Source organism: Buteo buteo, chromosome 2 (assembly GCF_964188355.1).
Source record: "Buteo buteo chromosome 2, bButBut1.hap1.1, whole genome shotgun sequence".
Taxonomy (NCBI): Eukaryota; Metazoa; Chordata; class Aves; order Accipitriformes; family Accipitridae; genus Buteo; species Buteo buteo.
Genome location: NC_134172.1, coordinates 68,088,468 through 68,105,967, shown reverse-complemented (window position 1 = coordinate 68,105,967; position 17,500 = coordinate 68,088,468). Strand labels below are relative to the sequence as shown.

The 17,500-nt window shown below is 44.3% G+C and overlaps 1 protein-coding gene across 1 annotated transcript in view; it reads right to left on the bottom strand.

Annotated features, from left to right (window-relative positions):
- Nucleotides 1–1,349: 1,349 nt before the first annotated feature.
- TOP1 (DNA topoisomerase I) overlaps nucleotides 1,350–17,500 on the bottom strand; it is a 79,294-nt gene continuing 63,143 nt past the window's right edge. The window contains exons 10-21 of the mRNA XM_075059339.1: nucleotides 15,035–15,156; nucleotides 14,203–14,325; nucleotides 11,968–12,155; nucleotides 11,184–11,328; nucleotides 9,979–10,122; nucleotides 8,616–8,801; nucleotides 6,934–7,002; nucleotides 6,178–6,292; nucleotides 5,306–5,433; nucleotides 4,087–4,181; nucleotides 3,143–3,292; nucleotides 1,350–2,759 (exon numbers count right to left, since the gene is read on the bottom strand). Coding sequence (XP_074915440.1) covers nucleotides 2,657–2,759; nucleotides 3,143–3,292; nucleotides 4,087–4,181; nucleotides 5,306–5,433; nucleotides 6,178–6,292; nucleotides 6,934–7,002; nucleotides 8,616–8,801; nucleotides 9,979–10,122; nucleotides 11,184–11,328; nucleotides 11,968–12,155; nucleotides 14,203–14,325; nucleotides 15,035–15,156 — 1,568 coding nt within the window. The 3' untranslated portion in view covers nucleotides 1,350–2,656. The remainder of the gene's footprint in view (nucleotides 2,760–3,142; nucleotides 3,293–4,086; nucleotides 4,182–5,305; nucleotides 5,434–6,177; nucleotides 6,293–6,933; nucleotides 7,003–8,615; nucleotides 8,802–9,978; nucleotides 10,123–11,183; nucleotides 11,329–11,967; nucleotides 12,156–14,202; nucleotides 14,326–15,034; nucleotides 15,157–17,500) is intronic.

Here is a 17,500-nt window from a genome sequence, read left to right as displayed (position 1 = left end):
ACCTGCTTTCCGCTGGAGTGGGGACATGGGAAAAGGCTTCCTGTCTCCTGAGCGCACACTGCAGCCTGGGCACTGAAGAACGATGCAGAGAACGTTTCCATCAGCAACACGGAGTAAAGGAAAACCCAAACACTCACAATGGTCTTCTTCATGCTTTCTGGTGCACCTGGCTGCAGCATGTCCTGGCTCTCCGCGAAAGCAGCCTCTTTGAAGGAACATGAGCTGAAAATCACCTTACCCTGAACAAGCACCATCCCACTCCCTCTCCCTGCCAGAGGTCAGCCTGGCTGTGCCCCTGGCTCCTGCTGCCTCAGGTCACTTCCCATTGCACTAAAGCAACGGCCTCCACTTCCAAGAACGCTTGAAGGGACCCCAAATACAGACACTAAGCCACATTCCTGTTGTTCCCACTAACTCACAAGGCAGCCAAGGAATCCCAGAAAGGATCTTTACCCACTATCTGCAGCCACTCCTCAGAGTGAGGGCAGGCTCCTAGGCTTGCTGTGCAGGCTGCACATGGACAGGGCTTCAGCAGGGACCAAGCAGCTTATTAAAGGGGAAAAGCCTCCAGACAATTCATGCTGGGGTTGGGAACAGGAACTGTGCAGCTCCAAAGAGCTTGGAGGGTCAGGCTGCTGCTATTTAAGTGCATTATTCAAGGCAGTTTCCCCTGCAGGTGCACAAACCAACCCAGACAAGCACACTGCCACTGGGGGACCACAGATGAGGGATCTAGGAACCAGGTGAGCCAATGGACCACCTCAAGCCCCAGCATTAACATGAGCTCATGAGCAAGCAGCAGGGTCGCAGGCTGGTGGGACAGCCTGGTCAGCCCTCTGTGCCCCTACCAGGGCTCCAAAACACTCCACGCTGTGTTGCTGTATGACCAACTTCTCCACCCATTGAGGGTCTGGCTACAGGACCATACAGACCTACCACAGACCAAAGAGCCACCATGACTCAACGCAATCAAGCAGCAGTGAGTTACTCAAAACATTAGGGCAGCTGTGGAAAGCCTTATCCCTTCCAAAAGCCAGCCATGGCCAGGTGCTTCATTTCAGATCACTGGCATCACGATGAACCCGGCACATGCTCTCAACTCACCCCTGATGAAGACACAACTGCTGGGTCAATCTCAACCCACCTAGACCTTGCCGTGGCTTCAACATCCTCTTTGCAGCCCTGTTCAAATGAGAAAGGCTCAAGCATCTTGCTATGGAGGCAGTACCCGCTGTACGGGGGCTGCAGAAACAATGTGGTGCCAGGCCTACCATCTCCCCCCCAAACGAGGGATCTAGGAGACCTCATGGCACAGGGCCAGAGGTTAAAGAACACAGAGACACCAACACTCAGTTAAGTTGTAGGAATTTATTTTAAATAACCTACAGTTGGATTAAAAGGGAATTCATGATAAAAATAGAAGATACTTGTTGAGGAAAGGCTGCAGGAAATGGTCTTCGCACACACACTACGCTAACAATGCCTCTAAGACTAATGATTATAGCAAAAAAAGGTTTCACATTAAAATTCTGCTTTTTAATTTTTTAAAATTTTTTTACACAATTACAAAAGAAAAAATAAAAGCCCTAAAATCTTGATTATTTTCCTTTTTGGACCAATGCTCATTTCCCTCGAAATTTATTGACCTGTGAAACTTCTTTTTACACAATAAAATCTTTCAAGTAAAAGAGGGGGAGTGGGGCTTAGAAAAAAAGGGGGGAAAAGGTAAAACAGTCTGACAAACCTAAAAAGTAGATATTCTTGAAGTGTACAGAGCATGTTCAGAACAAAGGGTGATGGGAATGTCATTTGTTGCCAATTTCACTTGTCCTCAAATTCCACACGCATCTCCCCATCACACGGCCCCCTTCCCCCCCCGCTCCCCAAATCTACGCGATCTTTAAGATCAAGAAGAAAAAAAAACTGTTTAAATATTTTAAAATAATTAAAAGAAATAAAAATTCACATTTAAAAAAGGAACACTCAAGTCAGGAGGCTGATTTCCCATCACGCTTTGCTCTGAACAAGTGTGGTGGATATTTGTAATTCATGTTCCAATGCCATGACTGTTTCAAGTGACAAATTGAAAAAGATTGGGTATTTCCATGACTATAGTGACAGCTGTAACAGGTGCGTTGGGTTTCTTAAATTTTGTTTATTTGTTAAATTCTGAAATGGGGCAGGAGGGGGAGGGGAAGGGCAGGGATTAAGGAGTCCATTTTCTATTAAAATATAGAAGTTATTGCAAAACCCTAACTGTAAAAACGCACCAATATAATTGGATTTTGTATACAGTAGCTAAAGATTCCCACGCTCTCAGTGTGATGGTGAATTTGCCTGGCGGAAGGTTGACAAATCCCCCATCCACTTGCCCTGCCTCAAGAAAAAAAACCCACACAAACCAGACAGCTAGAATTTGGATCTCTGAAACATTTTTAAATAAGTTGTCCATAGGACAACTGGCTCAGCTCCTTTAGGATATTTCCAGGTTATGCTTTCTGCAAGATGTTGGCTGTTTTATCTGATGCTCACTTGCCCCTTTCCTCCTCCTTCCCCAGCATCCAAGGACAAGTAAGGCTCACAGTTTATCAATCTCCCTAAAAACCAGGCTACTCCCCCTTTTTTTTCCCATAAAATTCAGCTCATTAAAAACAAGTTAAAACTCATAGTCTTCCTCTGCCATGTCGATAGCCCAGGCAAATTTCTCTCGCTGGGTTTTGTTATAAATCTTCTCTATAGGAATTCCCCACTTCTTACACCTGCAGAAGAGGAGACGCTGTTAGAGTCAACACAGCACAGGCACTCAACAACCCCTCACTGTGCAGCAGAACTGCCCTGCTCTCCCCCCCAGCACCTTCCTAAGCTCTGCCCCATTCCAAGACACACCACCCAGCTGAGCACAACCAGCCTCCTGGTGTTAGACCCTGCCGGTTCTCTGACCCATCACCTCCCAGCACAGTGCTCACTTTGGCTGGCATGTTGCACTTGCCTCAAGGGACTCTTTTATAACTTCCTGACACCATTTGAAGACACAAGGGAAGGCCACAGACAGACTTCTCTGGCATCCCTTGTCTGCTAACTGGGGGGACGAGACAGAAGCAAAGGGGTGGTTCCTTCCAGCACACCCCAGGCAGATGCTTACCAAGCAACAGAGATCCTGGGATCCAGATAGTTGAGTTTGGAGGTGCCCAAAGCGATCTGCTTGTTCTCCTCCCTATCTGTAGCCTGAACCTCCAGCTTCATCAGTTGCTCCTCAATCCTCTGCACTGCTTTCTTCTTGCTCTCCACCGTCCTGGGGTGGGAAAGAATCAAAGCATTTAATTCCTAATGCCCTGCTCGGCTTGAGATGGCAGCACTGTGGGAACCCAAAGGGACTCTGCTCAAGGTAAGCAATGCCACCAGCCACAAAGGGCAGCTGTGTCACCACAGATGGTGACACAAAACACTCAGCACATGCAATTAAGAACTGACATTTTCCAAGAGGCACAGCAGAAATCTTAAGCAGCAGTTTTGTTTTAAAGGGTTGGAAGCGACAGCCTGAACTGTACTGATGCTACACCCACTTTAAAACCAGCCCATCTAGCCCTCTGTAATAGTCATGCTGTGATTGTGCTTTCAGAGCTCCCTTAACTCAGCACCCCTGTGGCTATTCTGCAGAACCCACAGAGAGTCTGAGTACATTGTCTGCACCGTGGGCTTCCAATGGAGCATAGCAGAACCCAGAAAAGTGCATGTGCAATTGTGTAACTCCTGGCTCCTCATTCAGATGGCAATGTCGCACACTGGATCCATTACTGTGCTTGGTGCTGGGCAGCAGCATGGTTGAGCACTGGGTGGTGCTCAGCTCAGAGGGCTAAGAGACACAGTGGAGACTAATACTAGTGACCACATCAGGAACTGCAATGTCAGACCACCCTATGGTCCTCAACTTGAAGGCTATTTCTTCATGCATAGAATAAAAGGGGACAAGAAAGCCTAAGGAAGTTTTCCCAGATCACAGGCTGGGGAAACAGAATACAGGGTGAAGGGCCCATTTGGAGCCGAGAGTACTGGGAGCATTGCATAGCCTAGTAACATCAGCCTTACTTTTTAGACTTCTCATCTCTCCGGACCTTGGCATCAGCTTTGGCGCTTTTCAGTTCTCTCCTGGCATCAGCTAACTGCTCCTTCTTGGCATCGATCTAGGAGAGGCAAAACCAGATGGCAGCACTGTGAACAAGCTGCTGACAACTGTGGCAGTCACCCCTGGGCAGCATGACCCAGGGAGTGAGTTTGTGACCACATTCAGAATCTACTAGCGGTCAGACCCACTTCTGCAGAACAATTAGGCCATTTGCCTTTCAGTTTGCTGCAAAGCCTACTGCGGTCAAATATTCACCCCAGAAAACAGGGCCCCACTCACTTCCCTAGACAAGGTGGTGCTGGGAGCTTTCTCATACACCTACTACCAAGCAGGCAAAGGAATTGGTTTGGCCTGGTACTGGCCAACAGCCCCTCCAGGCAGCTTGTCTGCCTCCACTGTATCCTGTCAGTACTACTATCTAATGGTAACACAATAGGATGAACCCTGTTCCCTCAGCAGGAATCAGTTCTTGCCCCAAATCCCACAGGCTGAAAGCTGTTAAGGCTTCAGGCAGTTCCTCTCCAGTAAGTTTAGGATTCAGGGAGTTTTAGCATTTTGCAGCCCCTGTTCAACCATTCCCCTTAAACATCCCCCAAGCTCTAAGATCTAGGGTGAAGGCAGCCATGTTAGGTGTTACAGAAGCAGGGGACACTGCAGTGCCAAACCAGAAGTCCTTATTTTGAAGGTTATTCTAAAGCCAGACCAGGAACAGACCTAACCCCTTTGGACCTCATGGCCTTCACCAGAAACAATCTGCAAAGGAAGAGGTCAAGTCAGAGGGGCCTAATGTACCATGTACACAGCCTGCACTGACAGTGGCCTGGGATTCACACAACATGAGTGGATGCCCACTCCGGGTTCTTTAGGGGACACAAACCGTAGCTAGAGACTGCTGCTCTGAAGTTTCAATGGCAGCAGAAAATATAGCTATGGGATGAAGGGCAGACAAAAAGGGTCTGGTCTTGGTCTTTACAAGTATAAGATGACTCAGACTGAAAGGTGTCCCTTTGAGCTCACTACTCCTCTCCAAGCAGGCCCATCTCTGATGCAGGAATAACCAGCTCCTCACAGGGAAAAACAGACTCTGCTTCTGTTTCACTCCAAGTGAAAGGAATCGTGACTCCCAAGATGCTGCGCTTGGAGCCCTGCCCCAACCCAAGAGCTGGGCAAGGGTGGGGGTACCTTGCTCTGCAGGTTCATCATGGACTTCTCGAAGGTCTTCGGCGGAGCCCTCTGGTGGTTACACAAAATGGCAACCGCTCTGTTGGCACGGTTATAGGAAAGGATCTTCGCTGGGATGTTGTCATCCGCTGCAAAGTACAAGAAAGTGGTGAACAAGTGGGTTCTCCAGGGCTGTGCAGCCCCAGCCAGCGTCCCACCGACTCTGCAAGCTCACAGTCACTGCAGAACTGACCCTCCCCTCTGACGGGCTAGTCTCAACGCTGCACTCTAATTACGCTCCAAAGAGCCTGACCACTTCCATCCTGGGCCCTAACTCTTTCTGGGACAGTTTCTTTGATAGCAACAAAGACACCATTTGCCACTCAAGAAAGGGGAAGCACATCCGTACTCAGAGCAGAGGACAGCAGGATCATACTTCTCAAGACACTGTTAGGCTTCACATATCCAACATGCCCACTTTGTAAAGTTGTTAAAGTACAAGCTAGCAGTGCTTGACAGAGAGGTTGTGAATGAGCAGCCAAGAAACGTGGGGCTGTTACAGATGCATCTGCCTTGCCTGCCACCTGTAACACTTTACAATTAACAGAAAGCAAGTAAAGAGACTTGGTAAAGGACAGGCATAAACTAGCAGGCACACATTGGTGTGCTTGCAAGTCAGTTCTGCCCTGTCCCAGTGTTGGGCTGCTCAACTACCCCAAAAGATTATCTGGCAGCAGATTTTTGGTCAGACCTCAGCTGTCCGACATTTGCACTGGGAGAACTGCAACAATGAAGTGGTGTACAGATATAAGACTTGTGGCTAAGCCAAAGAAGCCAGTTCTGTATTGCAGGATAAGATCCGTCCCCCTCACAGTTTCAAGGACAAGACTTACGATTAGTGAGCTCCTTGAGCTGCTGCTGTAGCGTGATGGAGGCATTGTAAGTACGGAATACCTTGGCTGTCAGTCCCTCCATAAGGTCTTGAAGGTGTTTATTTAAGATACTGGTCTAAGGAAGCAGAAAGGAGATGACAGCACTAGAATTGACCACAGCATTTGTGAAATCTCTGGACACACAGCTGACGAAGACATGCAGCTCACAGCTGAAGCCTAGTGTACTCAGACCTGACCACAACAGAATGGCCACAACATTACTGAAACCACAGAAAAGTAAACAAAGAACCAACAAGTATCAGATTGGTATCAAGTACCACAAGTGGCCAAAAAAGTTTTCTTCAGTGTGGAGGTTTTGATTCCCAACAGGTAGAAATGTGCCTGTCCCATCCCAGGGAAGGTACCTGAACCACCACAGTGCTCCCACAGAGCCAAATGTGCAGTTGAGGATGGCATGTGAAAATCTGTCACCTCACACAATCGTCATCTCCAAACTCTGAAAAAACCTCCCCAAGTCAGAGCCAGCCAGGCTTACCAGGACCAAAGCCCATTGGTTTCAGGAACCTGTGGGCACAGTGGACAATACAGACACCAGATTGAGAGAGACTCTCACTGCTTTTAGGCCGCTCAGGCCAGCACTGGAAGAAAATTGCCACCGAAACCATTTCTGGAACAGAGCAGCTGTGACTGCCTGCTGCAGAGTGAGCCTGTTCATGGTGCTCTACCACCACCCCTCACCATTAACTACATACTTACATTGAGGCGGTCAAAGAGGTCATCCTCAGGCTGCTTGTTCTCCATGAAGAGCTGAAGATTCTTAAACACCTGCAGGAAAAGAAAACCAGTAACTTCAGGCACACAGACCAGACAGCACCAGGTAGCAGTAATACATAAGGAAGCAACACTGCCAGGGAGCCACTTAAACTCTTTTCAGGCAACAGTGATGATGCTGGATGTTACTTCTCAGCAGGCAAAGACCCTTATCTCTCAATACAAAGCTTGTGTTGAAGGTTCATCCCCAGCAATGAGAGTCCTGAGCATTCAATGCCCTTTATCCTCATCCTTTAGATCAAAATTGCAGGAGACCCAATTCTGCTCTGGCTTAGCTGCCTAACAGAGAAAGAGACCCCAAAACTACTACTTTTCCCTTACTCTCCATCATTACTCCAGCCAAAGAAACCCCTGAGCCATTTCCCATGGAGTGAAGCTACCAAAACCCAACCCTTCTCATTGCTGCATTAAACGTTTCATACAGCTCCATCCCAAACAAGTCTCACTGGGGTAGAGAGAGTAAACAAAGTATCTTTGATTATACAGAGACCACAAATCCCAGCTCTGCATGCTCCTAATACCCAGTTCCCAGCTTCTCAACAACATACATTCTTCTTCTATAGACACCTAATATACAAAGATTTCTAAATCCACAATAATCAATACCCCATTGTAAGCACTGAAGAAGAGACATCAAGAGATACCAACACCAATAAATTTAAACAGGAAAAATGTTTTCTCCTTTAAACAAGGAAGTAAGAATTCCAGCACATGCTCATTTCTATAGCAGCCACAGTTTGGGTTTTTTTCAGTTGCTTTGCTCCCCAGGAGGCCAACATTGACTGCTGATGTTACAATTACCACAGTTTTATACATCCAGTATCTAACATACTATGCTGACTGCAGAGCTGTGTGGCCCAGATGCAAAGCTGTTAAATCCACAAAAACAGAAGTGTTTTTGGATAGTGCCCTCCAGGTTCACACTGCTGGGTGGGGACTTATGCTGCAATGAGGTCAAGATCACAGCAGATTTGAAACTGGTGGATGACAAAGAAATAAAGCAATTAACATTGCCTAAGAAAGAAGTCTTGGTTTGTAGATACCCAGGTTCATAGGCCAGAAGTATCAGTGCACCTACTCTGTATGCTCTGGAGCACCCAAGATCAAGACCTACCTCAGTGAGGGCTCAGCTCCAACATGAACAAAACCACTGTGACAGAGAAGCTAGTATCATGTCAGCCCAAGTCAAACTGCTACTCTAACAGCACTGTCCAGCACTGTATTTCAGAACCTTTTATGCTATTACTTGTCATATGGGCCTAGAACTCTACCATCTAGAGGTGACAAAACCAACTCTGCTGACCAGAACAAAGTCAAAGAAACCCAGCTAACATAGCTGTTACAGCTATGTTATGCCAGCTCTTGACACTGAGACCACAGGGAAGAGCTGCAAGATGTTTAAGTATCTCATCTGCTGGGTTATGTCACACCACCAGCAGGCTTATCTTCCATGGCACTGCCAATAAAAAGGGAATAACATTAACTGACTTATTTTCTGGCTAGGTATCTGACCTGTGACAAAGCATCCTGTTATTGCCATCAAAAAACTGTGTTGACTACATTTTTCTGCAATTCAGTCTGTGTATGTGTTCATGGAGATGCCTTACCCTCTTCTCAACAGGGACCTTGTTGTAGTATCGGATGGAGTCTTTTCCTAGGAAGTCAAACTCAACCACGTATTCCTGGCCATCCAGTTCAGGATGCAGCTTGATATGTTCTACTCTCAGAGAGCAGCAGCCCACGGTGTCAGCTGTCTCTCCTTCTTCTTTTTCATTACCAGCTCTCAGGGCAAGCTACATTTATATCAAGACAAGAAAGGTATGCATTTCAAACCATCCCAGTAACGTACAGATGCTTGAAACTTTCAGACACTGGCCTAGAATCAGCAGTGTCCATAGAAGAAGAGAAAGGGAGAAAATGCATTTGAATGAATAAAATTGATACTTATAAAATTCTAATATAAACAACCTTAAGTTCTCTTTAAATCTGTTTTAAATAACCCTACATCAAAGCCACAAATCTACTAATCTACCAGAATACCTTGGTGTTTTTTCTTTAAGAGAAGTTTAAAGCAAGATGTTTTACCAACTTTTGCTCATTAAGTAACTCAAACTGTAAGACAGTTCTGACTAATGGAAATCCATTTCAAAATGTTTGATATTTTTTAAAAATCAAACTGACTTCCATGTGAACTCAACCCAATACAAAATCATTAAGTTCAGTTGTTCATCTTCTATGATCCCACCTCTTCACTGAATGCTAAATAAATACAGTTTAAACAGCATATAGGACACTTTGGGTTATATAAATTATCAAAAGGCTACATTTGGCTGCATAAGGAATGTGTTTTAATAGTACTGGTTAAACAATTTTCTAATTTTTGAAGAAAAACCTTCAGTGTTCATATGAAACCACAATTATTCAAATCAAAGCTCCTGGTTTACACCAAACCATTTTGAACAAACCCTGTTAATTTAGTTGGTGAAGACACCATACGCTAGCAGGGCAACAGCTCTCTAGGAACTGGTTTTAAGTAGCTTTAAATGCCTCAATGCAACTGCAGTTTTCTTTACACTGTGGTGAAAAAATTAGCATAATTATGAAACCTCACAACTGTGACCTCAAACTAAAGAGGTGACAAACCAGCAGAAATTCCCAACAGGAAAACTGGAACAGCTGGAGACAGAAGGACCACACAAACTTCCCAGTAATCCAATTGGGTGATTCTGGAACCAGGCTGTGAGTTTTGCCTGAACTAAAACAATGCTGCCCGAAATAGCCATGTTCAGTACAATGGTTTATTGCTCTGAATTCCAGGTAATGGGAAGGAAAAGGAGACGGTAGCCTGCCCACCAGGAAGTCTCAGGACACCTTAGTAAATGGGCTGAATTCTGCCTTAGGAACAGCATTCCCAAGCATTCCCAGCAGGACAGGAATGGTAAGAGGAGCATGCTGGGGAATGAGCCTTACCTTATCAATGAAGTACAGTGCCACAGCTCTCTGCCGTACTTTCATCTCTTTGGATTTCCAGTCTTCTCGATATTGATTTCGGATTTTATCTACACACTTCTTCAACCTCCGAGCTGTCTCATACTTCTGCCAGTCCTTCTCACCCTGCAGACAAAGTTGGAATAGAGTCAGCATTAGAAAGCAGGCAAAAGACCAGTTCCAATCTGCATCTCAAGGCTTTACAAGCCTGTGTGTGGCAAATGGTCTCACTGTACAAAAGCACTGAGACTTTGCTGCTGAACAGCTCAGCTTCAAACTATGCTGCCACGCAGCTGTAGGTAATTCAGATTTCCATGATATTAAATGCTTCCATGGAAGCAACTATAAAGACACAAAAGATATTATGTCTTCCATGCTTCTCAACATATAAATGGTTTCCTCTGCTTTATTCAGATGACACTTATGTTCTTTCAGCTGTGTAATTAAACACCCATAAAACGTAAAAGCAACATAAACAGTTCATCATTATTATATATTCAAGCCATGGCAAAAGGAGGTCATGAATTCACAAGGAACAGAGATTTTTCCCTGTACTTGTAAGACAAAGACAAACTCCTTGTTTCCAATACAGGAAAAAATCTCTTAAAAAAGACTTCATGAGAAGAACTTAAATCCTACTCCCGAAACCGAAGGCTACTTATCTTTCAACAGGTTTGTCACTGCTTTTATGGAACTGATCTGTTGACAGGTTATTTGTGCCCACAGAAGGGTTTGTTTTCCTTCAGTCATGAGCTCTTTATCAGCCTTCTCAGCCAGTAGCCTGGCCACATTTTAAATTTTACAATGGACTAATTACCAACCCATGGTTAGAACTTCACTACATGATCAGGCAGGGGAAGTTAGGGCCAAAAGCAGGTGAAATATCCACCAGAGCAAGTCTATTCTTGGATAAATTGCTTCCTTTTAGGTTTCCACAAGGTAAAGGATTTCTACTAGGAATAACACAATGATTCTTTCCAACAGACATTTTCCAGATTTCATCTGCTGCTATGCAGTAATTGTATTCTTTCTTTCCAAGGGGCAACAGAAGCACAGACTTTCAATCAGTGTAGGATGAAATAGCAAGACAGCTTTACTTCCTATCTCTCTCCCAGCAAACAGCTACATTTGCTTCTTGGAGACACGACCATTAAGATTTTTATTTTTTTTTAAAACTAGACCTTTACCTTAATTCTTGAGCTAGGGTTCAACATGATGTATTTGATAGAGCCTTGGATGTTCTCAGTCCATGACACCAGCCAGGTAACCTTATTATCATGCCGGACCTCCTTCCATTTGTGTCCTGGTGGAGGGGGAGGGATCTTGGAATCCCTGCAGAGAATTACAAAACAGCAAATAAAAACTATTTCAAGAGACTTACACAGCATCAAAATGAGAAAGTAATGAATACCATCCCACGAAGAAAGCACAGGAAAAGAAACTGAGGCAACATAACTACATATTTCCATAAGCAGGAAATCAAGTGAATTAAAGTGAACAACGATCAGAAATGTAACTACTACCCATACGTATCTGCTGAAGAACTATACTATAGGTGGAAACACACCTGCTAGGACCAGCTTCGATCTGTGGACACTGCAGTAGTGTGGACACTTATCAGGACAAGATTGAAGAGAAGCCCACTAAACCTTAGCCTTCGACATCAAGGAAGACAAAGTAGGGCAAGCTACCTAGAAGAAAATTAATTTCTGGAAATGCTAGCAGGAAAGACTGTGTAAGCAGATATAGACCATAGGCATGAGGAAGAAAATATGTCGACAAAGTTCTACATGAAACCCATGATAGCCTTGTTCAGCCTTTGCCTGTATGACCCAGTTTCTTATCCATATAAGAGTAAGATAAGCAGCATGCATATTTCTACATGCTTGACTATCAACCTATATAGGATTTTAAAAAAGAAGCTATCCTAACTAGAAAGCAAAGCCAAGGTGTGAAGCATCCAGTGCTCACTTGCTGCAGTTAATGATGATGTCTTCTGGCATGATGCGTCTCTTCAACATGCCCATTTTGGGATGGTTCCCACGACCTCGGAAGAGACCTGGGGGTTCAATCTTAAAGTTGGCAATCCTTTCCTTGTGGTTGTCCATCACGCAGTAACCATACTCCTTCAATAGCCGCTCATTCTCCTCTTTGATTTTCTGGAAAAAGCCAAAAGGGAAGATGATATGGTATACCCAGCACCACACATATCTCTAATGCCAAGACTTAAAAATTTTTTCTATTTGCACCATGACAATGCTGAGAACTCAAAAACCAGATCTCCATCATGCCAAGTGCTGTATCAACACACAGAGCAGCAAACTGTCCAGAAAAGCATTCATAAAATACAAGCAGCACAAACAGGAAAAAGGGAAAGAATGTGTGAAAACTCTCTTAAAACTTGTATTTGAGGGAAACAGATTAGGGCTGGTGAAGACAGCTACAATTTTGTCACAATAGAGGATTTACCTCTATCCACATATCACAGCTACAAGGGTAGCCCCAGCACAGTACTGCTGCTTTATAGTCTATATTCAGCATTTATATCCACCAGACTTTACATCCTGTTGTTTATGCGTAAAACCTCAGACTTGTGTTTGAACTCAGCATCGGAAAGCAGGCAAAGGAACATCTCCAGTCTGCTGCATGTCAAGCCTGTGTCAGTGTGCTGGTTTTCGCTGGGATAGTGGCTGGGATAGAGTTAATTTTCTTCATGTATGGGACTATGTTTTGCGTTTGTGCTGAAAACAGTGTTGATAATCCAGGGATGTTTTCATTACTGCTGAGCAGTGCTTAGACAGTCAAGGCTTCCTCTGTTTCTCACCCCACCCCACCAGTGAGTAGGCTGGGGGTACACAAGAAGTTGGGAGGGGACACAGCTGGGACAGCTGACCCCAACTGACCCAAGGGATATTCCAGACCATATGATGTCATGCTCAGCATATAAATCTGGGGGAAGGAGGAAGGGAGGACATTCGGAGTGATGGTGGTTTGTCTTCCCAAGTAACCATTAGGCTTGATGGAGCCCTGTTTTCCTGGAGATGGCTGAACACCTGCCTGCCCATGGGAAGTACTGAATGAATTCCTTGTCTTGATTTGCTTGTGCGTGCAGCTTTTGCTTTACCTATTAAACTGTCTTTATCTCAACCCACAAGTTTTCTCACTTTTACCCTTCTGATTCTCTCCCCCATCCCACCAGGGGGGAGTGAGCGAGCAGCTGTGTAGTGCTTAGCTGCCAGATGGGGTTAAACCACGACAGTCAGCAAATGGTCTCATAAGCAGAACACAGTCTCCTAAGTAAAAATGTGCTGAGATTTCACTGCATACTTCTGTGCTTGAACACTAATTATATAGAAGGAAAAATAAAAACATTGCAGCTCAAAATAAAACATCTGACCCATAGACAGCACTAGTGCACCAGCTAAGAAACTAACAGAAAAAGCCACTTCTGCTCCATTGTAGTTGCTACCATGGATGGGAACTGACAAGGGCTCACCCACACGTTTATCACATGGGAACAGCAGTAAGACATGGGCCCTCTATTTTGGTGGGACCCCTCTGACCCCAAAGGCCATACTTCCAAGTTACCAGGCCCCTCACTCAAAGGACAATTAGTGTAGCATTGCAAAAGATCAACCGAGAACTTGGGGCAGGTTTCCAACTTCCATTGCAGTAAGTCTCAGTCATCTAAAAACTATTTAATTCTTTCCCCACAAGCCACTATAGCCATGCTACTGGAAAATAAAGTTCATTTTTTATTCAGAAAACTGCATGACCTGATATTTATGATATGTTCTCATTTTATTCACTAATGTCATTGCTGCAACCCTTCTACCATTTTTACCCTCCAAACCACGGAGCTTCTACAATTAAAATCTACCCTTAACTGAGTATCCACTACTCATTATTGGCCAGGGACCAAGGCTCCCATGGAGGTAGCACCTCTGATTCTCTTTATTTACTTAGGCAGGATCAGGAGCCTTAGCCCTATCAAAATCATTTTAAGTCAGGATGAAGATTCAGCTGTAAACACAGTGCTTTGTCCTACCTGGGCTGCACAGTAAAGATTCCTACAGTTAACATGAAAGTAGTAATCTGAAAGCTAGTAAACACTGGCTTGTAAACAGCAAGGCAGGCAGAGGAACGATTACACAAAGATGTTTATAGCCAGCTAAGAATCAAGAAGTCTAGAATTCCCTCTGGTACCTGTTTCTCCTCCTTGGACATCTGTTTCCTAGCTTCCGTCTGAGCTTTGAAATACTGGCTCATGTGGGTGAAGTCACACTTGCTGAGGTTGGTGATAGTGCTCTTCTCCTCAGAGGTCATTTCCTTGCAGAAAGAAAGTAGCGCTTCAAGTTTTCATACATAGTAAGTTTTCATGCATAGTAGAACTTACCTTACCCCAGGCAGTTTAAACAAGAACAACAGACAGGTTCTCACAATAAACCCCCAAGAATCCCCAAATTCTTGCACATGCTCACTCCAGCTAAGGTCAAAGAGAAAAGAACAAGAAGCAGAGTGTATGGAGTGCTGGCCTTCCAGCAGTCTGATCTCTGCAAGCACTGGGCAATGCTGTACCACCTCCCACACTGAAGAGTGGCTGGGACTGTTGAGGGATAGGGAGAAAAATCCAGTAACCCCTCTAGAAAAACTGCATCAGCTGATGTAAAGGTTTGATCTTATGGCTGATGACTGAGGTGAAGTTTGAGTTTTAGGTCTTTGGAAGGGGTTTCCTTCTAATATAAAGCTGGCGCTTCAACAAGGCATGTAACAGATCAGCTATACCCCATCACACTGTAACAGGCAGATTTGGTTGGGAGAAATCTGACTTTGTTGGTTTAGAAAGGTATTTATGATAGGGTCTTTCCTGGTGAAACTACAGGATAAACTGGAAACTTCACAGCTACGATCTGAGACAGCTTTTAGTTGCCTCAAGCTGACTTCCCTGTGCATGGAACAGTAGCCTCTTTTCACTGCCAAGTGATGAGGAGACACTGGCCATGCCTGCAGTCGTTGCAGCCCAGGACTACATGCATACCTTTCTCCAATCTTTGAAAAAGTTTTTCCTGAAGATCTCCTTTGTAGTGTACTCATGATCAAGCATTTTTGCAAAGAATGTGGCAACTTCTTCTGCTTTGGTACTCAGCTTCATGACTTTACCTACAAAGAAAGGTTTTCTTTATAAAAAAAATGGTAAACAGGAATTGAAGCCAGAAAGAGGCCATAGTAACTACCTTAAAGGACACTATATTTTTTACCACAGGGAAGTTTTTCTTAAAAATATTACATAGTACAGCAAATTGGATGGACAAAGGAAACAGAGGAGCACAATTGCTTGACTTTCATCATAAACATTTTGAAAAAAGTTTCCTCTGGAATCTAAACATAAAAAAAAAGCACTAGCCATCTGATGTAAGACAGGTCTGAGAGACGAAGGGCAGGAAGAGGAAAAGGCCTCCTGCAGGAAACCCTATGCTGAGACACCCCAGTGGTGTGTACATTCCTGGGGAGATACTGCTGTTTGAAGTGAAAGATGGAAGGGTTTTTATTAAACTTCATATTCCGGCACTCAGATGTATGGAAAATACAGTCTCTGTATTCCACTTCTACCCAAAGAGGGACTCTGCTTTGGAACACCCCTTCTAGCATTTAGCTATTTCTAGCCAGGAAGAGCCCTTCCTATGGATACACCACAAATAGGCTGGAAAGCGATGCCAAATATTTAACTCCCCTTCATTGCAGAGAAACATGTCAGGATTCTGCTAATCATCCCCTTTGCTGTGGGAATGCACTCCTGTGTCTCCAAATCAGGCTCAAAAGCTAGTAATTTTTAAGAAAGACTGAGCTTTCAGTGAATGGAGAGGCCACATTTCAGCTTATCTGCAAGACTGCAGTACAAAGTGAAATTGCTGCAAGGGAAGACTTTAAAACACAAGGGAAAAGAGGCTGCTGCAACATCGAAGCTGTGGATTTGACATCTAACATTCCTATCGAGCGTCTTTTTGGTCCAGATTGCATTCCTGATGACACGTGAGGTGCCAGTGATCCCTGTGAAGAATTTTGCATGCAGCTCACATCTCCAGCTAGTTGCAAGAAATATTTAAAGTCCCAATGGGCTGGCATACAGTCAACACCTGTGGATTTTTTAACAACCATTTTACTGCACAAAAGTGAATACAAGAAACACTACTGTTGATTCTATGCTCTTGGAAAAAAATCCCACACTTTTGATTTACTACATGTTTTAAAAAGTTGCATCATCTCCAAAATTAAAGCATGGGACTCAGCTATAAAGCCTTAAGATCTATAAACCCTTGTAAAACAGGACTTAGCAAAAGGTCCTCCCAATGATCTGAGAATATTCCACAATTAAATTAAAACAACAGTAACTCTGCCAATTTTTAAGCTGCAACCTAAAATACAGCATTTGTTTGCTTATTACAGGAAATGGGGGAAGGGAGAGACAGCAAGGGAAACTGTTTTTCCAGGCTACAAGTCTAGCTTGAAAGAAGCTATCGAGTTAGTAACATGTTATGGGGCTAAAATGACTGATATTCTTCCCAAATAGCTGAAGGCTTGGTCACCTTTATCTAATCATTTTAGAATATAATTCATTGGACTCAACTTCCTCCTTTTAACAAAGGTTTGAAAAGGCTCTCAGTGACAGGGCTGGACATTTAAAGAAAAAAGAGATTTATTCCAGAGGCATGACTATTAGTTACCTGACATAAAAACTGAAAACCAGAGAGCAACCAGGGGAATAACGAGCAGAAGAGACCACGCGGCCATGACTGAAATGCAACTGCCACCATATACACTCTTACCTTGCCCCATCTACAGAAACACTTGCAAGTTCATGCCACCTCTGGGGTATGAGCAGTAGCTTGTTAACCCACAGTCACCCAAACATATAGTCAAGCCCTAAAAGATATCTTTGGCATTTCAAGCTCCTTCACTGAGTCTGGTATTGTAGGCACTAACAATAGCTCCAGCAGTCATTATGTTAGATGAAAACAGGCAGTCTCACTGCAACACAATCACTAGGCAAGGGACAGATTCCTCCAGTGACAGCCTGTAGCCTGGCGGCTGGCTGGCCAGTCATAGCATGATTGTTGGACTCTACAAATCATCCTAGGATAATCTTGAAATTAGACAATGCCTTGTGAGCACAGACAGCAGCTCTCAGCAGCTGCTGTGTAAATCAGACATCTGATTTTTTTTGCCTAGTTTCTCAAGGAAGACTTACATGACTGCCTTATTTGCCAGACCCCCCTGCCCACCCCATAATTGTTGAGCCTATTGATGAATGTCTGTCATGACAGAGAAAGAGGCTGCAAAAATCCCTGCATTTCCTAGAGGCTTTTTGTGAAATAGATGGTTAGATAGAAGCTTATTGCTGCCTGCCCTAAAGGGATAGCTGCAGTGCCATTTGCCCCTCCTCTTCTCTAGACAGCAGGAGATACCATATACTCTTCATTAGAGGAAAAAAATTTCCAACTTCATA